The 24,731-nt window shown below is 43.9% G+C and overlaps 1 protein-coding gene across 2 annotated transcripts in view; it reads left to right on the forward strand.

Annotated features, from left to right (window-relative positions):
* grm8a (glutamate receptor, metabotropic 8a) overlaps positions 1–24,731 on the forward strand; it is an 86,827-nt gene that overhangs the window by 25,874 nt on the left and 36,222 nt on the right. For both annotated transcript variants that reach the window (XM_088366731.1, XM_088366730.1), the window contains exon 3: positions 13,507–13,723. In XM_088366731.1, the coding sequence (XP_088222857.1) occupies positions 13,507–13,723 (217 nt within the window). The remainder of the gene's footprint in view (positions 1–13,506; positions 13,724–24,731) is intronic.

Here is a 24,731-nt window from a genome sequence, read left to right on the forward strand (position 1 = left end):
CCATGACATTCAACGCAAGCGATATTTACAGTAGGTCCTCGAAGGCGGCGCTCGTGCTATCTCGAGGACGTTGTCAAGGAAACGATTCTTCCTTGGCTCAAGCGATATTTTTCAATGTTGCTTTTCGCACTTTTAACCGGGAAATCTATTTGCGGGAATGTTAATGCGTCAGCAACAGGTGGCGTCGAGCAGAAGGTGCAATAACAACAGTGGCAAATTGAAGGAATGTCAAGTTTTGATTACTTGTAAAACGGGCGCAACAGCAACACACCTGCAAGCGAGTACGTTCAACAATGAAAGTTTCCTCGCTCTGTTGACTCCTTCATGAATATTGATAGTAAAAGAAAGCAGGAGGGACAATTCCCGACTCCTCAGCGGGGAGGCTAAAGATCCCCACGATGAAGCCGCTGCGTGCCGGTAGCCGACTTTGCTGAGTCGGCCCAATATTCTAATTAGTATCTTTGATTTTGCTTATCATAAATATTCATTCTCAAATCCGACCAGGTGCTCGAGAAGAGACATCAGAAGTTTTGTCAGTCCCCGCTGGTTCCGACCTGCCCGGCGATATTACGTTGTGATACGCACTCAAAGGGTGTGCATTCATTCATCATTCATGCACAGGCAGATAGAAATTGTTGGAGTTTTTTTTTTTTTTTTCTCTCTTTTCATGCCCGCCCTTGACCTTCACTCGCCTGTCCACAATGAGATGCACATGTGCAGTGCGACAATTGTGGAGAAGCAACAACTGTGTGTGTGTCAGCGGCCGTGTGTGTTAAAGGTCTGTCGCAAAAGTGACTCATCTCCGCTTATTACCATTCCGCACGCCGCCTCGACAAGCAATCCCCAAACGTCCGCCCTCATCCAGGCAGAGACGTATAAATCATATCACGGCACAACGGCGAGGTCCGATTAAAACACAAATCAACGCTCAGAAAGTCTCTTTTACTCGACTATTTGTTGTCTGGAAATCAATGGAAGGTCGCTCCCATCTAACGACATTGGAAGTCGGGCTTGCGGTAAAAAATGGCTGTGAAAATATTCAATCATTATTAATGCGGGCTTAGTTCGCTTTATTGGATCGAAATGAGGAATCATTTTCTTGTCATCTGTTTATAATGATGATTTGCCGTCAAACGGCGCCGGGTGATTCATCTTGAGATGGCGCTCGGAGCTCTCCGTCATGCTGAAGGGCCTCGTTTGCAACAATGACCCGAACAATGAACACAGACGTAAATGGAGTTTTCGCGGAACGGTAATTGTAACCGATGGAGTTTTTTTTTTTTTTTTTTAAATTCCGACTTTCGTCCCGACAGCTGCGAGGGATTAACTCGAGCCAGTGTGGTCTGGCACAGTGGTCGCCACGGTCCTTCCAAAGAGCATCGGCATCAAAGAATGCTTTATAACGGGCGCTTGCGCTGCCAACGCACTGATGTGATTACAGGCCCCCGACACAGTGACAACGCGGTAATATCGAATTGCACCGCCCGTGAATTTGCCAACTCGCATTGTTTGAGGTGAATAACGGAATTCTCGCGGAGAACTGATGCTGCTCGATTATTGGAAGAAATATATTAATCACGATTATTTTGGTAGTAATTGATTTATTGAAACAATCATTTCTAAATAAATATAAAATAAATATCAAAAATAATTTATTTTTATTATGTAAACCTAGCAACATTTTTTAAAAATATCATTTTAATGTAATAAAAAAAAGGCAAATTTATGGTTTCCTTGTATCAATTTATAAAATATAATATATAAAATATAATATAAAAAAATAATTTATTTTTGTTATGTAAACCTAGCAACATTTTTTAAAAATATCATTTTAATGTAGAAAAAAAAGGCAAATTTATGGTTTCCTCGTATCAATTTTTTTTCCCGATTGTGCCAATTTTTCGATGGTGGAGTGTACGAATCGTAATTGAATTTTGATTGCTCGCACAAGCCCCTATACTTTTCTTGCTTTAAACCTGAGCACATAAACAGCAAATAGATTTCCAGTAGATAGCTACAAATCTTATGTATGATTGCGTGTTTGGAGAGCAACCCAACATTATTTTCAAACTGGCCCCAGGATTGGATTTTGATTGACGTCTTTTACCGTCGATCCACATCTGACTTGAAGAGATCCTCATCGCATTCCCAGCATGAATTCCCTTTCCCTTCCGTCATCGCCGTGTAATACTCAACCTGAATTAAACATGTGCGATTCAATATTCATTTCAAGTGGTATTTTGGAGCACCAGTTGCGTATGCGATCGTATCCCACACGGGACTCTCTCGCGATCACACCCAACATGTTCCCGCTGGCTCGGCTATCAGCGGGCCTTGAATTATTCGTGGCGATCTCGTGTAACGACAATGGCGGCAGATGTTCAAACCACACCGCCGTTCCCTTCGGGGTCGGCGTAATCCGTGTTGTCGAGAAAAGTTTGAGGAGGTCATCATTAGAATACCGATGTGCAAAAACGTCGTTTTTTAGTTGTAGTTTTTTTTTTTTTGGGTGTATTTGCTTTAGGGCAAAGCAAGGCTGAGGATTCATCTGCATGACACAATTCGATGAGGTTCATCGATTGGCCCTGCATGGCCCCGGGCCGAGTGAGGTTAGACCAAGGATACCTGCGGCTTTATATCCTGCCTGACTCGTTGTGCGTTTTAGGCAGCAGCGACACGGATGATAAAGCCTCAGCTGTCCACTCATAACGATAGTTCGGAGTGGATATTATAGCTATGCAGCATTTTATTGTATATTTTCTTAAAGTTTGAGATATTTAAATATATGTGGGGCCATTAGTGGTTTTTGAGACACTTGAATGGACATTCATACTCACCCACCTTGTTATTTTTTTAATTACTTTATTATGTTTCTGAACACCGTATATGCAAATAGTACTGTATGGTATCAGTGGCGAATATTTGGGGATTTCAATAAGGCACCTGGGACAACGACAGGGGTCCTCAGTACCCGGAAGTAGTTGACAGCGAGCGGGAGTTTCGCCGGGTCGTGACTGTAACTGCCGCTGTTGGTTGTGTTTCAGGTGAGTAAATGTTTTGAAAAGATACTGCTAGTAGTCTGAGCTAATTATTGATTGATAATATGATACATACGGTTACGGTTGTACAATGTATAATTTTGCGTATAACATGGACAGTGTGTGATGTTTGTAACGTATTCTCAGTACCCGGAAGTAGTTGACAGTGAGCGGGAGTTTCGCCGGGTCGTGACTGTATTTTGTAAATGTATTATTTTAACAACAAACTCTGCATGCGTGGAGTGATTCGCGTTCATGCGTGCGACATATAGATATATATTGTACTCTTAACATAATGCAGCTTAATCTAATATTTATACTGCAGTCCCCCATGTTGAATCGATGCGCTAAAGGGTCAGGTGACGACCAATCACGGCTCAGCTTGTCAACGTCACATGAGCCGTGATTGGCTGTTACCATTTTCAGTAGACGGCAGGTAGTGAAATGCTTTTTTTAAAGGTCAATTAATCAAACTTTTGTTGCCGGAACAGGTTCAATAAAGTAGCCCTTTAATGTTCTGTGAATGATAGAGAGCCCGGCTAATTCCTGGAAATGTATCACTTGAATGTTTTCTTGTGTGAGACCAGACCTTTGACCGAATCATTCGCGCCTATGTTGTTTCCAGCCGAGTCTTCCACTCCAATTTTGATTAATCAGTTCCGCACTATCGAAAAAATTCAGCTACTGCTGTGCAGTTTTTTTTCTTCTTCTCACTGCTTGAAAAGTTGAGAGTTGAAATTGGCAAAAGCCTCCTATCATAAGTCACAGTTCCAGCTGAAATGACCACGAGGTGCTCCAGTAATCTTTCATTTTCCTTTTGATAGAGGGGAGGGGAAAAAAAAGTCCAAGCCTTAATCAAATCTAGTTGTGAAATCCAATTTGGGATGCGAGCTTTCCCAGCACGCCACATATTACAGGTGACAAACCGTATAAAACTCCCCACTTAGCACGGTATCGCGAGGTGTCAACGCCGCCGAGCGCGCCGTAAATTTGCGGATGCGCACAAATGCAAAAACGAGCACGCTCGTCAATCTGCCGCGCGGCGCGACATATGCAGCCGTCACATCGCATCAACATGCAACCTAAAGCGTTGCATTTGTGCATCAGTCACTCGCACCACAATGGCATCGTATCCCTGACTCGGAACCTCTTTGGGAAAAAATCACTCGGCGCGGCCGCAAAGCAATTCTAAACACATTTCCGCAACACGTTCCGCCACGCTGCAAACTGTTACATCCATCACGCCGGCCAAATAAGATGTATTGGCCCAACACGTACAGTGAGGGGTGTGTTCGTGCGCTCGTGCATCTTTTGCCTCCTCCATATTTCAGCTCATCCCATGTCGAACGGATCCGTGCCTCAATGCCCAGATATATTTTTAATGACATAAGGCCATGAATTAAACATCTCCTCTCATTCCTTCCCTGTCTCTTTGGGAGAGCTTGAGGTTGTGGATCATAGCAAAAGATCGTGTCACTTGGAGACTCAGCACATCGTCGTAAAAGGGCGAAAAGTGGTTGCATGCATGTGAAAGCAACATAAATGTCAATTAGGACATGAAAGCGTGTTTAAACGAAACATGGTGCTAGCTTAATGCTAACATGCCATGTTAAAGGTGGGCTGGCAAGCAACTTAACATAATTAGCATATTTTATATTTTTTGGAAATTATTAGCTTTAAAATATACATAATAAATTAAAGATTTTTACTCAATTTATATGTGTACAGTGTCAGCGTTGGACGTCTTCCAAATAAGTTAGCTTCTACGCTTCATATTGATATACACTACCCGCCAAAGCGACACTAATGTATTCTCACTGACGGCCAAAGTCCTACGAGCACATTTGAGTCGTCTTCGCCAACAAAAGCGAGATTGACCGACAGACCGCTCCCATGACAGACATCATCTTATTATCCCCATCGCAAGACTGACAGATGGACTGAGAGTGACTGACAGAAATCACCGAAAAGTCAGAAAGTCATCTGTCTTAAGGCCAGACGAGGCGAGATGGGGAGGGATGATGACACAGCGGCGGAGGCTTACGGGATGCTTCGGGAGATTTTGGTTTGTTTTTTTTCGTTGTTTGTCTTCCTTGAATTTTAAAGGCTCTCTGTGTTGTTTAAAAAGTTGCGCCCCAAGCTTCGCTTCTTCCGCAGGCGTTTGTCAGAGTGATGTGCGATTGGAAATTGCTGAAATATTACTCGTCATTCAACGTGATTTTTTTATTCTTCTAATTTATCTCGACAGACTCCTCAAACAAAACCGTTTCAGTCCGAAAAAATGCCCTCAGTTTTATGCTCCCTCATTGAGCATCAGATTGGCACTCGCCAGACGATTAGCTCGTTAGCTATAACTTCTTGCGCAACCCTATCTGACCGATTGACTTCCAAATTTGCTGACGTGTCAGACTTGAGCCACTTAACAGCACTCATTAAAAGCTGACTCATGAGTCTTTTTTAACAAAGATTTGAAAGCCCTAAAGTGAACTCATCCGACTGACAAGATGACATAGGAGCGAACTCTCTTGCTGTTGAAGGCCACAACATTAGGTGCACCTTCACAGTCCTAACTGCTGTGCTTAAACTATTTTAAATGCAATTTTCAAACGCCGTAGATAGGCTACCAAAATTAGTATTGATGCTAATAAGGCGAACTCTAAACTTAGCGTCCTAGCATAGTCCTACTTTAACGTATTCTGAAAACAAAGGAAATAAATAAAAATAATTCTGCTTTTCCACGCTGACTTCCATCAAATGTTCCTTCAGGCGATCACCCGCCCGTTTGATAAGGTGTCACTCGAAGGTCGACAGCTAACAAGTAGTTGAGAGAATTGTTAGCGACGCCGCGGGTGGGGAACACCCGACAATGCATGTTTTTACCCTTCTTAAGTTAAAACATTTTGCTGGTTCTGTGATCTTTTTTTTTCTAAGCGCCACATGAAACATGAGCGTTAAGAAAGCAGCGCCACGCTCCAAATGTGTGACGGGGAAAGAAGGTTGTTAGGAAGATGCGAATGGAAGAGAGGAGGTGAGAATTGGTGTGAATGACATATAGCGAGAGCGGGAACAACACTGTTAGCATGTTGAGCGGAGGCCTCGTTCGAAATATTGTCGACATGACTTTTATTCGGATTCACTTGTCAACTTGTCTTTCAAAAGTTTTGCTCAAAGCAACCAATCAGAGGGCAGAAGACAGCTCCGATTTTTAAATTTGACTTTGAAAAATCCCGTCTGTTCCTAATTTAATGGAAGTTACACCATATACTTTGGGATATTTTGGACATATTGCGAAACATTTTGCCTGTAAATTATATTTTTAAGAGATTCATTGTATTCATTATACAATCGATTCATCGGTTATTAATCAGAATCGACGTGTCGCTACTCCATTTGCAAAGCCAATCAACACCTCCCACACAAATACTTGCAACCAATTTATCACATTAGTTCTCTCTCCGAAATGCACGGCGGCTGGCGAGGGCTCTGAGGACAGAATGACACAAGACACCCGCGGGGGACAGAGGTGTAAATAAGCCGGGCGACGAATAAAAGCAGGACGTGATGGCGGGGGAACAAGCGAGTGAAGATGAAAAAGCCGGGAGGGAGGGGTCGGTGGCGTTGAGGTCACGTTTGATGCGCAGGATGTTTTTAGATTAGCGGCGAGCAAATATCTTCCCGCCATACTACATCAGATGACTTTTTAATTAGCAATATGAAGCGATTCATGTGCGCCGCGGCTTTATAGCTACAACGGCGGATAAACTGAGCACAATGGGAAAAGGTCGTCTGGTTCCGAAAAGCCAGCTGGCTACAGGTTGACTCTCCATCTTTCCCTGAATGACACCGAAATAATAATTGGCAAAAGTGGCATTCATGTGTTGTGAGGGAAAATGTCAGCGGTTATTAATTAAACACTCGTACGGAGACGCACAAATGAGCTAGGAATTTGCCCCGGAATAAATTCAGCAATAATATTCCCCCTCAAAAACAAGCTCATATATAGTTTTTTTTTTTTTTTTTTTTTGCTCAACTGAGTGTCATCCCATTTGTCACATCGCCCAACGCCATTTGCACGTCTTTTTCTCACCTCATCTGTCTTCATTTTTTTTTTTGACTTCTGCATATTTCATTCAAGTATCCTCGCTGACATTTATCCCCCTGTATGTCCTCTGTCAAGCTCTCTCAATTACTGCTTAGCTTCCACATCCCACCTTTTCTTTTGTCAAATCTTTCATCTCCCCTTCACTGAACCCTGAGAAAAAAAGCCCCGCCCCCTCCTGACTAACTACCACCACTTCCACCTCACGATCTCAAGCTCTCCCCACTTTGCTTTCATTTCCGTCGCCCTCTAGTGGTCGTTTTATTTGCTCTTGGACGGGTTGCGACTGTTAAGTGACTTGTGTTGCTTTGTATTCCGTTCCACTCGCTTGTTTAATATTCGGCCTTGGCAGAGGTCTGGCGTGCTTCTCGCTAATGACTCAAAAATGGCCTCAACGTACATAAATGTAATTACTTTGTTATTTTTCAGCAGTCTATAAAGCTTCACGCACAATAAAATTTGTAAGCCACCTGAGCGGTTTTATCTGCCGACTAAAATGGAATTGACGCCTTTGTGTGCCACGGGATGAACGTGAAATAATCCTTCGATGAACTGTGATGATTTAAAAAAAAAAAAACGTAGCTTGTCATCATGTAGTGCGCAAGGGGCTGCGTCAATTGTTGCATTGGGCAAAAAAAATGGCTTCCCCGGTGCATGCCTGCCTAAAAATAAAATGATAGCCTCGAGAGAACCCGGAGCACACAACGAGGCCCGTCCTCCCACAGCCTTGACGGCGTTCTCCCCAGCGGCTCGGGCGAAGCGTCCATATTGCCACCGTCGCTCGCTTTAATGAAGCCCAGCTGCTGTTGCGAAACGCCACACGCCCGCAACACTTTTGCCCTCTTTAAAGGCACGGCGAGAAAAGTTCGGTACGCAACGGCAATCGATGGAGCGGCCGCCGACGTCCTAATTTTAATCATGACCTTGATAGATTCCCACTTTTTACATTTCAGCTCAGTAGCACGATTTGCTTTCAAGGCTTGGTTTTATCAAGGCCTTTTTGGAAGCCGGGGAGGGCAAACAGCGAGCGAGCAATCGCGCTCCGTGCTAACGCTCAAATTGGCGGGTTTAAAGCTCCAGCTGTGTACGTGTCCTTTCGGGGATGAAGGGCAGCCCTCAACTGCGGCCGTGGAAAGCTGCAAAATGTTGAATCAAAGTCGACTTTTTTGGAGGGGGGGCTTGCTTTTGATGCAGATTTACGCAACATCTTAACAAGTGAAAACATCTGATGAAGTAAATAAATAGCCGCTGTTGTTGGCTAGTAAACGCAGTGGCGGTGCTAGAATTTTTTTTTCCTGACCGGGTGGCCAAGGATATCTCGGGGGGGTTAAAAAAATGTTTTTAAACATAAAATCGTCAAAATTTCTTTTTAAACCCCTCATTATACATTCCTATGGTGGAAATGTGGTGAAAAAATCTTGTAAAGATTTTAAAAAATACCCCAAAATCTGGCCTGGCACCTGGGGCAGTGCCCCCCCTCGCTCAGCCAGTGAGCACACAAATTTCAATGACGATTCTTTCACGATTTGTCTTTATAGATTCTAATATTACGTCAAATCAAGTTATTTTTAGAGCACTTTTTAAAAATTGCGGTTTTCAGCTGGATGCTCCCTTTACAATGGAGTTTTATTCCGTTTACAAACTGGGCTTCTTCAACTAAAATATGTCCAAATCCATCTTGTATCGGTCCCGTTTTGTGATAAATGAGGCTCCATAACAATCTGACTCTGAGCACCGATGAATAATTCTCCTGACACTTACTTGTGTGTATAATCTATTTTCCATCAGCAAAGCGGCACTGCAAGTCTTTCGGTTCCTTTACGAATTCATGACATTTGCGGCGGCGGTCGCACACCAGGGCACCAGACAGATGCGGCAGCGCCGTCGCGCATGGATGGCGGCAGGTGTCAAGTGCTCACGTCCATGCCCCGCCTCCACACACATGAACGCACGCATGTCTTGGCGCGCACACACTTTTAGAGCGATGCATAAAGTGACAATGGAGTGGTGTCAGAAAGCACTTTTGTTTCACGGCGGGGAAAAACAAAAGTAAAATGTGAAGCCGCAGGTGGGCGCCTTGGATCGAGAATCGAGCGTGGTCACAGTCGGAATGATGTGCGATTGTTTGCTCTACATATGATTCACTTCATCTCCCTCTCGTGACCTTTTTTTTTGCTCAGCAGCAGGTGGAGATTCATCACCTCGGTCATAAATTGCTTGCAGATAAGAGCAGTTTTTAATAAGGTTCCTCTTGAAATTCAAATTGACCCAAGCGATGAGTTGCTATCACAGCTCCGCGCAACGCCTAGCATGTAGCCCCCCCTCGCCCCCACGGCTGCATGACGCCTTCAATTTTAGCCGGTGCCTCGCCACCCGTGTGCTGACATCGAGGAGAATGTCACACGATTTGTGCTATTTATTTATACACGCAGCGCGGTGCCCGATACCCTCGGCTAATTGGCAGTTAATTGAGGGGAATGCTATCCAGTAAAAATGTGATTAAGATTACGAAACTTAAATTAAATTAGAGTATCCAGGCAAATTTGAATTTAGAGTTGTGTGCCATAACATGCAGAGCGTCGTAAGAAATGCAGCGTGATTATAAGCCGAGAAAAGCGGTTTATAATTACCGCGGCATGTACAAGTATGCTAATTTCCAGAAGGCCATCTGTGGCATTTCGGAGCAAATGTTAACATTACGATAGCAGGATTTAATATTTCAAACTTTATTTTGTCGAACTCCGCGCTGTTTAAAGTTTCAATGTCAAATTCCGTACGTACATAAACGTATTTTTATCGTTTTAATAGATAGCCGCTCTGCTAGCAGTGCCATGAATAAAACTAACCACAGATGCGTCCCAAAATGTCATGTACGTGGTATAAAAAGTAAATTTCATACATTTTCAGAGTTTAAAAAATGGGTAATAATAAAAACCTGTTGACCAGTGTAAAAGCCATTGTGAGAAAACCAGTGTTGCAAAACTAGCAGTGGCTAGCTACCATTTAAGCTAGTAGCATAACATCTAACACAACACTAGTATCAAGAATACATTAAGAGATATTAAATAAATAAATGTATTAGTTTTAAAGAAAATATGAATAATTATATCAACCAAGAAACCATTTTATTTGATGTAGTGAGAAGTTGAGTGTTGCCAAGCTAGCAACGCTAATAGCAGACCCCAAAGTGAGTATTAGTAGTCGTCATGATGGTTAATTAATAGTCAGCTTGGTGCTTTTAATACGGAGATTTGAAAAAGAATTTGTAATCCGGTTCATATGAAGGGCGCCTCCAGTAACATTGGAGGTGAACCCGAGCACTGGTGTGCATTTCAAAAGCGACTTTGTCTCAGCATTGCTTCATGCTTTTTCCCTCTCATCACTGTCACTTGTGTTGATTTTCACGCTGGTTGCATCCTCCCGTCCCGATCTTTGATTGCATTTCGGCATTGGCAATAATTACACCTGTAAATCCGTCCGTCACTCGCTCTTCTTTTCTTGTTTCCTTTTTGGCTCTTATTAAAAAGCTGTCCTTTTGTTATTGTCTTCTGTTGTTTGTCTTTCCTCTCCAGGTAGCCCCCCCCCCACCTTACCCAATTTTCATCCTTCATCCTTGCGTATTTGCTTGTCAACATTTTTTTTTTTTTTCTTTTAAACTCAACGCTTCCTGTGATGTTAGGTGCAACGGCGGGGCACGCCAATGTTGTTTTGCGGCAAATAAAAGCAGCGGAGAAAATGAGCGAGTGCAAAGTCAATGCCGTGCGTTCTCAGCTCGCAATCAATATGTTATATCGTCGCATTATTTAATTTGACCTGTCTTTGGATAAAAGCCTGCCGCTGTAAACAACGCTTAACAAGCTTTTGAAATACTGTAAGGTTGCGGTCATAAATAAGGAGTAATGGGAACGACTTGTGTGTGGTATTGATCAATATCGGCCGTCTATTAGCTTGATTTAGCTTGCAAATTTACCGCGGTTTAAAACGACCATCTGATTTTTTTTTTTTTTTTGCTTTCATCAGTCAGTAGATTTTTCTGTCGAGACAGAAAAAAGAATTCAAGATCCAAAAGTGGAGATAAAATTGTCGTCTCGTGCGACACGTGGGGACTTTTGTGCCCCCGCAGTGTGTGGAGGTCCCCCTCTTCCCAATTAGACCCTGAACCCCGACTTGGCCTGTCCAATGCCCGCGTCACATTCGCGGCAATTAAAAGCAACAGCAGGTGAGCCCGTCCGCCATCTTGGAACTCGGCGTGCCAATTAAAATTTAAAAAGACGGATGCTTGACTCCTGGCTGTCAAATTTGTAAATTCAGCCAATGTTTCCCTTTTTTTGCTACAGTATTGATTTGTAAGCTGTAGCTGAAAGTCCTGACCCGGCTGCCAAATACATCAAATTTACCGTCGGCAAATAATAAATTCCGAATGTAAATCATCGTGATGAGCCAGCTGGCACTTTCACATGACACTGGGTGTGTTTTAATGTAAAGCGAGTCTGAGATTCGGTCGGGTTAATTAGTTCCCGACCCGGGTGATCAATCAGGGTCTCGCTCGCGCGATGGGCACGACAGCTCCATTACCGCAAGACACACATGTATTGTGCACACGTGCGCACCGTGATCATACGTAATTATTATCATATAAATCACTGCCCTTCTTTCTTTCCAAAGAGCAAATTCGGACCTCAAATTTTTTCGGTATCACCGGACCCTGGCAAAAAGGGATTTGAAAAAGGTCGCTGAAGAAAGGAGACAGAATGCAGTGTGCTGACATTTCTCACTATGGTACCGCAACACCACTAGAGACAAACTTTTTTTTTTTTTTTTTTGGATGAATTGAACTCGAGGAAATCAGACTAGTGTGACCATGTTGTACAAAACTTGCCCTTTCAGCCAGCACTGAGCTTTTTTTTTTTTCTTCAAGGTATATAAATGCAAAGGAGTGACTCCAGCGCTAATTGAAACTCCCTTTTAAGCAGTGCATCCTTTTTCACGCTGTATCATACACACACACACACATTCATTAGAGCAAATGGAATTATAGGAGGATTGGAAGTGTAATCTCCTTCCCCGGCGGTGTGGGTGAACCAAGCCATTAATTTCCTCGCCGCTAATTCCCAACGCCTCTCATTTTGGAGGCGAAACTTACATCTCGCGCCACATTGGCGACCCAGGATTCGAAATTCAGCTGTGCTGTAATTGCGCTGTAAAGTGACTTGTTGGCGAATTGGAGTGTTTTTCTGACAAATTTGATTTTTTCAGTGCAGCCAGAAGCGGCGCTAGAGGGGGGGCCACAGGGGCATAGGCCTCCTCAAAATATACTTGGACCCCCTTCAGTCGACTTTTTCATGGTTTTTTTTATTTTTCCCTTTTCTACATTTCCATCTGTAGGGAAAATACATCAAATATTATTATTTTTTTAAAGAATTTCCTCGCTCCACCAGTGAGTGCGTGGTTTGCATGATTATGAAATGTCTAACAGGTGCATGAAAATAAAGCACGGCCGATTTGCATACTTCTCCATTCTCTGCACATTTGTAGAATCTAAAATAAACAAAAGATCAAAGTGGAGAGTTTGCACAGGTCAGTCGGTCGCGTTTGCCCCGCTCTCGTAAACAGATAAATATCGCATTTCCTCGCCGCCGTGCCTTTTTATTTCCTCTTTGAAATGGAGATGTGTCTATTTGCAACGAGAGCGAGAGGATAAGCGAAAATGCTCATTAACTTACATGAGCGCGCACGCGTTGTTTCGCCAATTGTTTTGAGTTTTGGGTTATTTGCCATCTGTGGCCTCCATGAATTATGCATAGGCTGTCACTGCAACGATATCGCGCTTAAAAAAAAAAAAAAATTCATACAGAGAAAATAACCACAAAAATTATCGTCATTTGTGTTGGAACAGGAAGAAGCAGAAAGCACGCTGGACGTGTCACAAAAAAAAAAAGTCACACGAGGTATTGGCGACCTTTAAAAAATGCCAACGTGCAGATGCAAAGTGGCAGCCGCTTCACATAAAAGGGAATCAAGGCATTTGAAAATCAAACACGCACACACACACACACACACACACGTCCATGTTTAATTGCTTACCGTCATCCTGATCCCGATTCGGCTGCGCTCAGCACTTCTGATGTGCGTTTGACAGACAGCTGACACTTTAATGTATGTTTGCCGAAACTTTGTAACGAATGCTAATGAGACGTCTATTTAGCGTGCGTGGCGGCCAGCACAGCCCTTGATGGTGGGAAAATCAATCTACCTGTCAGCCTCTCACACATACCTATGTGTGAGAGTCCATCAGCTCTAAAGACGTGTTCTGGTTCAACCCGGTACTCATTTTTTCTCCTGCTCTCTCTCTCTCGCCACCGTCTTTAGATCCCCCAGATCAGCTACGCCTCCACGGCCCCCGAGCTGAGCGACAACACCCGCTACGACTTCTTCTCCCGCGTGGTCCCGCCGGACTCCTACCAGGCACAGGCCATGATGGACATTGTGACAGCCATGGAGTGGAACTATGTGTCCACGTTGGCCTCTGAGGGAAACTACGGCGAAAGCGGCGTGGAGGCCTTCGTCCAGATCTCACGGGAAACCGGTAAGGAACCAGATTATTTTTTATTGAATTTTTGGGAATAGATTTTGGGCTGTGGTAAGGCGCACTTTTTTTGATTGAAACCAGAATTGTTGGAAAGTTTAGCTTCGAAGATCACCTCAGATGCGTTGGGTGGTTTTCTACATTTCAAGTCTTAACCAAAGCCTCCTTTGATGTCGAACCGGTAGCACTTGAAAAAAAAAAAAATTTGATATCAAATGCGTATTTATCTGTGATGTTGCGTCTCAAAGGTGAGTAAAAAGGAAGGGAAATGCCAACATGTGGTTTTATTCTCCGTCTCTTTTCATCTCCGAGCCTCCCAACCTGAAATAGACGCGGAAGTAAACAAATACAATCTAGGCCACTTGCATTTGTATCGAAGTGCCCCCCCCCCCCTCCCTCCCCCAAGCGGTGTCTGTGCATTCGGCTCTTTCATATTTGCTCACAGATTTATTTAAAAGCATCTTAGCAATGAATGGCTACAACGAAGTGTGCGGCGTTAAGAGTCAATTCACAATCACGCCCGGATTAAGCGAGAGAGCAAGTGGTGAGGCGAGAGAGCAAGCTAAATGCATGAGAGTAAACGAGACCGGAATCTGTCGAGACGCCGCCTCGCATCAACTCGCGAAACGCGCCGAGTGATATTGACGGATGCGAAATGGGCCCCGGCTTCCTTGTCTTATTGCGAAACATCACTTTGGGCAAATATTTACTGACTGACGGGCCTGAAAACCATCTCGCTCCCCCCCCCAACCTTTTTTCGAGCGTCCATTTCCGACTCTTCTGTGTGCATGTTTGGAGCCGGCTCGCCTCGGGGCTGCGAGCTGCGGCAGTCAGCACATCGATGTTTACCGCGGTGTCACATCACCGTGTGTGTGTTGGAGACGAGTCAGCAGATAGTGCGCTCGCTCTCTTGCCCTCCGAGTGTGTGTGTGTGTGTGTGTGGGTGCGCGGCATGCTGTGACAGCAGTCGCTTGTGTACACATGTGAGCACGTAAGACGATGTCAGGGCCCGAACAGCTAACAATGGCCAGGTGGTGATTGAAACAAAATTCAGGCGCTAAGTAGAGGCGGAGTTTCGTGGACCGCTTGTCATTTTTTGGGTGAACCGCCGGGAATTTCTCTGTGATTATTTTGTGATTGCGGCGCGATGATTACAGCTCCGCATGCTAATGGCGAGGATTCATTTTAATTGGCGCACCATTGTTTACTCTCCTCCGTGAGCGTTTTTTGCATGCTAATGTCGTTAGCAGGCCGCGAACGAGCGGGGCCTAAAGGTGGCCGAGGCGGTGGTTTATCGTCGTCATGACGATCGGAAGGATGCCGCTGCGTCCCGAGCGGGATATGTCCTACTTCCGTGTGCCGCCGCCGCCGCCGAGCTCGGCTCCCCGGAGGAGAGAAAAAGTTTGCCGCAGCTAATTTTTCAGTCCACATGACAGTCAGCAAAAAAAATTTTTGCGTTTAAAAATGACTGCTGTAGGCGCAAACTAAAAATAGCTTTTTTTTTTTTTCTTGATGTTGGAGCATCCTGGATCCTCATGTTGAAGCTGAATTCGTTCCTGATGAATGTAATCTGGATCGGATCCAGTTTCTAGAAGAGGAATAGATTCTGGAACAGGATGTAACTCGACCCGCGTTTTAGCTATGGAGATGTATCACGGCCGTCGACGGAGTCGGCAGTTGACAAACGCGCAAGCCTTGGCAGAGGTCTGAACTCTCCCGCCGCTTTTGCAATTTAAGGTCTTCGGAAAGCTTTACAACATTGCAGCCAAACTTCTGTCACCTGCGTAGATTAGATGCTTTTGCCTCCCTTTCCTCCCCACTCAAGACCTAATAAAACTCCACGCCAAACCATGAAAAACGGACTTTGTTTCTTTCCGAAGCGCTCGTATATATCCAAGGTGGCGCTTTTGCGTCCCGTTTCCGTCAACGGTGTCGCTTTGCACTTCAAAGCGGTGATAATTCACTTCCCCATCTGTGATATGCGGTCGGATTTCTTGAACGGTACAGGAGGGCTTATCTCTGGCGGGGGGAGAAGGCCAGCGAGTTTCAATCCGCAGTGGAGCGGAGCTTTTCCGCTGTGTTGCCGTCTGATTTTATTGCTCAGCAAAAGATGCAGGTGTTCTCGCTCCGAGGGGGAGCCCCTCCCCCTCCTGCTGAGGGAATTGCTAAATACGCCACACGGAAAGCTAAAACGCGCTTCAAATAACAGAAATGCTTTCAAACGAGCCGTGACCTACTCTTGCCTCTATGACCCACATAGACAAAGTAAAGGCCAGCCGTCGACGACGAAAGCAAGAAAATGAGAGTGTAATTAATCATTTATGTCCCGATTCGTTTAATTAGTTCTCAGGCTCTGAACTGATGTGCCGCCTTTTCCACCACGCTTTGCAGGAGCTTCTGGTCTTTAGTTTCGGGCCAGTTTCACTCTATAATCAAATCTGAGAGATAAAACAAATAATACATATAAACATAAGTACATTAAAAAAAAAACAAAAAAAAATTACAAATATTATTTTAAAAAGTATGTATCGTATATAAATAAGATATATAATAAGTGTAAATGATAAAAAATAAGAAAAGAAATTAAAACCATTATTTACATTTTTTAAAAATTATTATATATATATATATATATAGTTTTGATTTATTTGTTTTTCTTTCTTTTTTATCGTTTCTTGTAATTGGGAAAAAAATGAAAAAATTACAAATATTATTTAAAAAAATATGTACAGTATATAAATAATATATATGATAAATATAAATGATAAAAAATAAGAAAAAAAATTTAAAAACACTATTTACTGTTTTTAAAATTATTATATATATAGTTTTTATTTATTTATCTGTTTTTCTTTTTTTTCTATCGTTTCTTGTAATTGAAAGTCACCAAGGACAAAGGTTCTTGGTACTGCAGGGAATGCCTTTCGCCCCCTAATGCGACTAATGGCCCTAGCGCGGAGATGTCACCTTAACCTCGAGGTCTGTGAATCAGTTTGTCCAGCCTGTGTCTGGAGATTTCTTTTTAAATGGCTGCTGGAGAAACACACCTGCGCACCAGCTGCCCAAACTCAAGTCTTGGCACTTTTGTCTATTTACCCATCTTGTTGTCTCGGCCGTTTTAACCATTTTTCAGCCAATCCGCTAGTGATGCTAACGATACTCAATTGTGCACATTTTGACGCTTAGATCACGATGCTTTTGATAAAAAAACGTTCCCTTGATTCTCAAGGATGCGCAACTTTGTCCCTCGGGTCAATTTAGCTCCCCGCTTCATGTCCTTCATTAGACTCATTAGAAACGTTCGACTTTTCATCGAGGCCCGCATCGCTGAGTCACGCGCGCCCGAAGACGCTCGGAGGGGGTTTGAGCGAGTGGGTGTCGTACAAGCGTCAAGCCATCCATGTGTAACTAATTAAAGCGGCCTTGGTATTCATCTCAAGGTGAAGCTGTCTTTGGAGAACGCTCATGTGAGCCAAGGCCCACGCGCTCCGTCGAGCTCTTTGCTAGCTCATCCTTGGCATCTTGCAAAAGATTTTTGGTCCGACCTCCCTTTTTTGCAATTCCTTTCAATCCAAATCATGCTCCAAAGGTCATTAACAGACGATTGTATTAAGATAGAGGTGATGCCAGCCTTATGGTCGCCGTCTCCCAGCTGGGTGAAAGCGACATTATCCATTAGGAGTTAACAACCCTTTGTGGAATCGCATTGCCGTCTCCACAGGACATTAAAAGACGCCGATTATTACCCTCGCCACTTTTATCTCATCTCGCCCAAATTGCCAATTTCTATCACTTGGCTCAGATATGATGACCAATAGGAATTCCCCTCCGTACTGCTTTTCCTGAATTGATTTGTTCCCAGCTCAGTGAGCTTTGGTTACTGTGGTTTCATTGGCCGGACACGAAACGCTTCGGCTAAGCATTCAACTCATCGAATAAATCAATTCCTACATTGAAAACCAATAGTTGTCCAACACTGTGCGTTTTTTAAATTTTTAATCTGATTAAATATCCCCGTACCCTCGCGTGACACTCCATTTGTAGATCCTTACTCCCGGTCTTGCTGCTAATAAATCAAACGAGGCGTGCACACATCTCGTCGTTTCTCTCCAAAGATTGCAAACGCACACTCGTCCTCCGACAGGCCCCGGCTGATGGATGGCGGGCCGGCACGAGGCTGATTAGCCCGAGTGACTGGACCAGAATTACAACTCTGTCGGCACGGCGATTGCATTGTTACGTTAGCAACAAGCCGTGTCGGAAAGTCGGAACGCCGGGATGTGCGACGGGGGGATCGATGCTCTCCATCCATCTCGTCTGACTGCTCGTTTCTCTCCATCGTCATTTCCTCTCCGTCAATTCTCCGGGAGGGGAAAAAAGTTCTGAAATTAAACAGAACCGGACAAAACTGTGGCCATCACGTTCGATCCAACGCAGTCAGTTATTGACTCGGAGCTTTAAGAGTCAGCGCGAGGAACCAAAGCCGATTAATCGACTCATTGGTTTAACGACTAATTGGATCGATCTCAATCGAGCTAGATGTCAAATCAAATCTCGCAAACTAATCTGTTTATCATTAAGAAAATGTCAAGAATTCAAGATCTGCTCTTTCCCTTCCATCGGCTGCCGTTATATTTACATCGAAATGGATGTATGGGCCAATTACGCCGCTCTGCAATCCAACCTGACAAATGACGGCCGGAACATTCCGCCGCCACTTCTTCCCCCCCCCAAACTTTGACAGAGGCGCCGCTGAACCCACTAATTTGAAAGTTCGCCTATCTTTCCACGGCCAGTATGTTATTATTCAAAGCGGGAAAGTGTAATTTACACAGCATCGTACGTGGCTCCGTCGCTTGCATTTTCCCCTGGCTTCTCTTAACGCTGTTTTCAGGGCTTCTTATTAGATTTGCAGCCTCGTTAATCTCCCATTGTCTCGACTGGATTCTCATTTTTTTGACAAATGCGTCATCCTCCACCCCTCGTTCTCAGCCAGGACCTCGGCGGTATTATCCAAGGTCTTAATCTGCCGCTGCCAGCCACTCGTTTCAAGCACACACGTCAAAGTTTCTTAAATGGAAAATTTTCGGAACTAAATTCGGGCTGCCGGGCTGTCTTTATTCAGCTGACAGATGCCCGACCAAAGTGAGTAAATTTAGATGGACGTTCAATAAAACGTTGACATTACACATGCATTGATTTTTATTTATTTTTTAATACCTCACCCCATCACACATAATGTATTTAGTCATTACTTTGACCGTGTTGCCATGGCAGCGCAGGCAGAGCGGGGAGGGGAAGAAGAAAGTTTCCACCAGTAGTTGGACTTGTTCTGTTTATTCTTTGTTGCGTCTGAGCGACTTTCTTCTCCTCTTCCCACCCACGCTGCGGTCAGATGCCACCAGAGACGCCGGAACCCCCCCTAAAAAACAAAAAAAAAAAAACCCAAAAACACAACACTTTATATGCCGTCAAGCATCGGAGATTAATTTGTAACACGGAGCTTTATCGCTCACAGCAGGGCCTCGAGGGGGGGCCTCGACTCATTTGGGTCATTTCTCGAGTTTAAAGTAATTAGAGAAAAACAAGATAAGGGTAGAAAATAAGAGGAAGGGATCCGCTAGAGGCTCGACCCTATTCCAAATTCATGAGGTAGAAAATCCAAGGAAACGCAGCACCAGCAGCAACTGGCAATATGCGATTCTCGCTCGACAAGCCGTGTTCCGCCGCTTACGCGTCCGAGTTGGCGTGTGCGCCGAGCGTCTATTGGCCGTGGAGCGGCGGTCTCGAGCGCTCTCGTGCCCGCGCACGCCCGCGGCTGTTCTTCCAGCATTGCAGCATGCAGAGAACCTCTAATGAAAGAGAAAAATAGATGGCTTTTGTCTCACTCTGCACTTTTCTTGTTTGTCTCACCCTCGCTGGCTTCTGGAAGTTTTTACCGCCAAGAGCAATACTTTTTTATTTTTTTATTTCTTATTTTCAATCCATGCGGTTTAGGATTCAGCCGTAAATTTGAACGGCATTTATTGAATATTGCTCATTACCGCAACCGGGAAATGCATTTAGTGGAGTTTTAATGATATATTTTTTAGCGAGCGTGTGCGTCGTGGAAAATGCAAAACCCCCGCAGCGGAATGCGGGAATGAGTAACAGGCAGCTGATCATCGAAGCAGAAGGAATTTAATACCTGGGAACAGCCGGAGTTGGAGATCAGGCTCTTTTCTGACTCACAACGCCTGGTAGAAAAAAAAAAAAAAAGAAAACATTTAACTGCCGGAATTATGAAGCGAATGATGAAGTCGCAGATATAATTCTTTTATTTATTTTTTTTACTAGTCAGTTCTTTCTTTAGCAGAAAATCAATGCCAGGCTCATTATTTCGTAGATTACATCTGGAATATGTCCCGTTTCAACCTCGAGGCGGGTATACAAAATGGCCGCCCCAGTGGATTTTTATAGACCGAATTCCAGCTGTGAGGAATGAAAAAAAAAAAACGAACCGATCCATACTTGGTTTTGACAAGTTGTCAGTCGGTTATTTCCCGCCGAGCGATACCAACAAAGAAGAACGAGATCCTATTCTGCGGCTATTCATTGACTCTTAGCGGGATGGCGCCGAGGCAGCCTGTTAAATTGAAGAAGTCAACTGTGATTTTTATTTCTTTACATAGCTTCTTATCAGAACTTTTGGAAGTTCCCTTAAAATCTCTCATTGATCTGACTTCTCTGGGCTTATATATATATATTTATATATTGCGCTGGGAACGTCAGGATCGGTTTGACTCGTCTTTGCTCACAAGAAGCCTCCCGCTAGTGAGATGAATGCACTGGAAGGCGTTTTTCTGCACAGGCAAGATTTTAAAGTTCAGCTGCGACTGAAACTTTAACATTTCTTCTTTCTGGAAATATACGCTGCAGTATTAGCTTTCGTTATTTTTGTTGTGTTATTTTCTGCAAGCCCTGTTTTGATGTCAAATCAACTTCTGAGCCGGTAATCGCGTTATGAACCTTTGCGAAATGACGTGCCCGCCCGTCACGGCAACCGCGGATGCTTTACTTTTTTAAAGCTCGGCTCCACCAAAGATAAAAATACAAAGTCGACGCGATTTACGGCGCCGTGTGGTTGTGCGAACGTCCTGATTAGCACTGTTTATAATTAGATCATTTTAAACTGTTTAAAGTCCCCGAGATGCTGTCAGGCACACTTGTATGCAAATCGTCTTGTGTCCTAGCCGTCGACTTGGAGACTCGGCAAAGAAGAGGATGAAGATTTGGAGGAGGGCCAGTTATGAATCTCTATGAACGTACGCTTTAGCGGAGTTTGAGTGCTGACTTTGAAATTTTTTGAACTGTCATCTTTACACAAAATCCCTCTCACCGTTGATTGTAGAACTTTCAGCAAAGCATCTTTGTGTTTGATTATTACGGCCATATGTTTTATAATCGTAAATAAGCGCATTAAGTTTGAGGGTAAAAAAAAAAAAAATCTCCAGTTTGGTCAAATTGAATGCTAGACTTGAAGACATCTGTTTTAAAAACTACTACATAACTTTGCTTCTGAAAAGTTTGCTTAGCTTAATGCTAAGGAGCAATGTAAAACGCCATAGCCAGGCTAACGAATAGCATCACTGTATGAAATTCCAACGGTCAAAACTGTTTGAGTGTTAAAACTATATATTTAGGGAGATAAATCCACTTATGTTATTAGATTTGACCTCATGGGCTCGAAACGGACTCCGAATGTACTCGAATTCCTGGCAGTGTAGTCAAGTCCAGAACAAACACGTGCAATTCTCCGAGTGCTTGTTTGCCTGTTTGTTTCCTCTGGCTCCAGCATGCTTGTTCAGGTATTTGCAAATTCAAAAGTCAACACTCGCATGTGCCAAGGTGCATACGCCGGCGACAAATCCCAACATCGTGATGATTAAGCCCCTTGTTCCCTGTCGAATTACACAGTTAAACCTTTATTTTCTTTCTAATTTAAATCGAAGCATGCTTGTATACATGCAGTCAATAAATGATTGAGCAGAAAAATATCGAGTGCAATGTAGTCATAAGTAATTAAAATTGGCGCCTTTTGAATGTGTTTAATTGGTAGTGTAGCTGGTTGTCCAAATGTGTGGCGCAGACAACGAGATAATCTCTCCAGAACTAGCAGCCATGGCCATGTAAAGTAGAAGATCTTTATTCCTCTCCAAGAAGCATCACTGTGCCTGGCGCTATTTATTTATTTGTTTGTTTGCCTTTGTCGTGGATGACTATAAAAATATGATTTGCTGTCTGGGTGGCAAATGCATTAGCATGAAGGCAAGGATTTTTTGGCATTAGTCAAGTTTGCCCTTCATTTGAGAGTCATTTCTGCAATCGAGAGCTCTGAAATTTGGTTACCCTCCAGGCAATTGTAGGATAGGTAAAATATGAAGAGGACCTCACTTGGGTCTAATTTTATTCACATTTTAATAATATTCACTCGAGCAAGATACTTTGGTTTTTCAACTTAACGATTTGGTCGCCTCGTTTTGGTCTGAATTTATTCACATTTTGATGATATTCACTCAAGCGAGATATTTTGTTTTTTCAACTTATCGATTTCAGAACTATTTTTGTAGTGCATACTCCGAATCAACAGGAGGCAGTCAATTTGTGATGTAAGAATTAGTTTTCCATCCAAGTAAACATAAAACAAAGACTATTAAATGTTGCATATTTAAAATAAATCCCTTGGGAACACCCTTGCTAGCTTAATGCTAACATATAATGGAGAACCCCATAGACAGGCTAGTTTGTAAGGCTCCATTCAAGCAGCAAGCTGCAAATGATCACGGTATCTCCAAACTTGCCTTTCCCCGACAACAAAAGCGAGTCGAACGTGCACTGCAGCAGTCGTGCGGCTCGCACCGCCAGCCCAATTAATCACCGACGCAGCCCCGGCATACAAAATGGCGCCTGTCTGCTCTATTATCGGCACGCTTTCCGGCGTTTGGTGTCTGATGCTGTGTGTTTTGCACTCCCGCTGTGTTTTTTTCTCCCCTCATTCAAACAAATTGAGATTGAGAAATGGAGGGAGAGCCCGGAGCAGAATGGGAAGGAGGACAGCGGGGTGGAAAGATGAGCGATGCACGCGGTAAAGAGAAATCTCATAAGCGTCTCCGCTCGCTCACTTCCTCTCGCTGTTTACCATCAGTGGAGACAGACGAGCCCCGCAGTCAATTACAGGTGCTTGTTAGACTATAAATGGAGCAAAGAAGTCATGTTGCCCTTCCGGGAGAATACAAATGTAATTTGTCGGAACACGTCGCAAACGACAACGCACTTGACTCTCGGCTCAGCTAGCCTAGCTTTCAAGTGCTTCAATTCATGTTTGTTTGGGTAAAGTTGAGTCAAAGTTGACATTTACCGTTCGTTAGTTAGCATAAGACATTAGCATTCTGTTTTTTTTTTTGTTTTTTTTATAAGCCTAGACCAAAAAAGAACCCGGAACGCATTGAACTACTTGAACATTTGCTTCAGAGCAGACCAGATAAAAAGCCCGACATCCCTTTTGATCCGTTTATGGCATTCATAATTCCTCGGAGATTTGATGCAATTCAAAAGATTCCCCACGGGGTATGTCGCAATACCTTTTTATGAGTTAAGTGCAGAGCATCCATTCAACTGCACCGCCTTTACATCTCCGGCTCGAGAGTCGGATCGGAATCAAACGGCATTACCTTTGCCTCACTTAGGCGCCATCAAAACGAGCCGAGCGATCGACTTGACTTTTTTGTTTAAATTACACCTTCAGTCTGGACTGAAGCCCAAACGAGCTTTCGTGTTCTCCTTGATTGACAGCCAGATTAGCGTCACTCCATTGATCCATCAAAACCGTTTCCCACTGTCTGACCTTGCGAACGGCTGAAAATGAAGCCACGCCAAAACTTCTTTTGATCGCTTCGGTCCGGCGTTCAACTCACATTCCGAGTCGTTTTTATGTATATGCCGCTAATTCACCGAGTTCCCCGACAAAAAAGCTTGATCAATTCAATTCTGTTCAATCAGTCCAAAGCAGATGTCGAGCGATTTAAGAGCGGCGTTGGCGCGGAATCTCATCATATTCTTCCCGAGAAGAGCGGAATGACTCACGCTTGGCGCTCTCCCGCCGCTAACACCAGGTGTGACCCAGCCTATAAATGGCACCGCCACTGGTTCCCAGCCGTAATGATTGAAAGAGACATCGAAAAGTGAAAGCAACACCTGCTCCTTTTTTTTTTTTTTCGCCTCAGCACCTCGCTTTGCCATCCTCATCACGAACGCTTCCTTTTTTTTTTTTAACCTCACAGCCGACTGTTGTTAATTCTCCGGTTCGTCGCGTGGCGAACCCCGCCCGCCCCACCCCTTCTCCAAAACACCCCCCCGCCAGGAGTGCTCGAGTCAAGTGTCCCGTGTCCTTTGCTTTATTGAAATGCCAGCGTGTCTCATGAGGTCAGCACATACGCCACACGGCGTGTACTCATCACACGGGACCCGGAGCATTCGTTTTGATGGGGTCAACAAACGTCTTCTCAACGATAAAACCTTTTGGGATACGTTCCTCCATGTGACATCATGAAGATGATTTCATTGGATCGGGAGGAAATAGGAATGGCGGTCATTATGATTTTTTCTGCTCTCAGGTACCGAGAGCCTGGTTAAAAATGAAATAAATAAATACATACACATCCCCTATGGCCATAAATAAAGGGTGATAAATAAATCATATGGTGCGGGAGAAGTGCTTACCAGGAGAAAATGGAGAAGGCGGCTCCCCTCACCGTGGCGCCGAACGCGGGGTCGACACAAAGGTCTTCATCGTCCGACAATTTGGCAGCAGGACGGGCTATGTAAACATGTTTTATTAACTCGACGGAATGCTTTTTATTCTTACACACGCGTCGATTGTTCTGAGTGCAAACTGGGAGCGCTTTGCGCCAACGGAGATAAAATCCAATTGGCCGTATTCATGGCGGCATTATTAATGTTTGGCGATGAA

The sequence above is a fragment of the Syngnathus floridae genome, chromosome 22 (genome assembly GCF_059516105.1).
Source record: "Syngnathus floridae isolate MCC-2025c chromosome 22, RoL_Sflo_1.0, whole genome shotgun sequence".
In the NCBI taxonomy this organism is placed as follows: Eukaryota; Metazoa; Chordata; class Actinopteri; order Syngnathiformes; family Syngnathidae; genus Syngnathus; species Syngnathus floridae.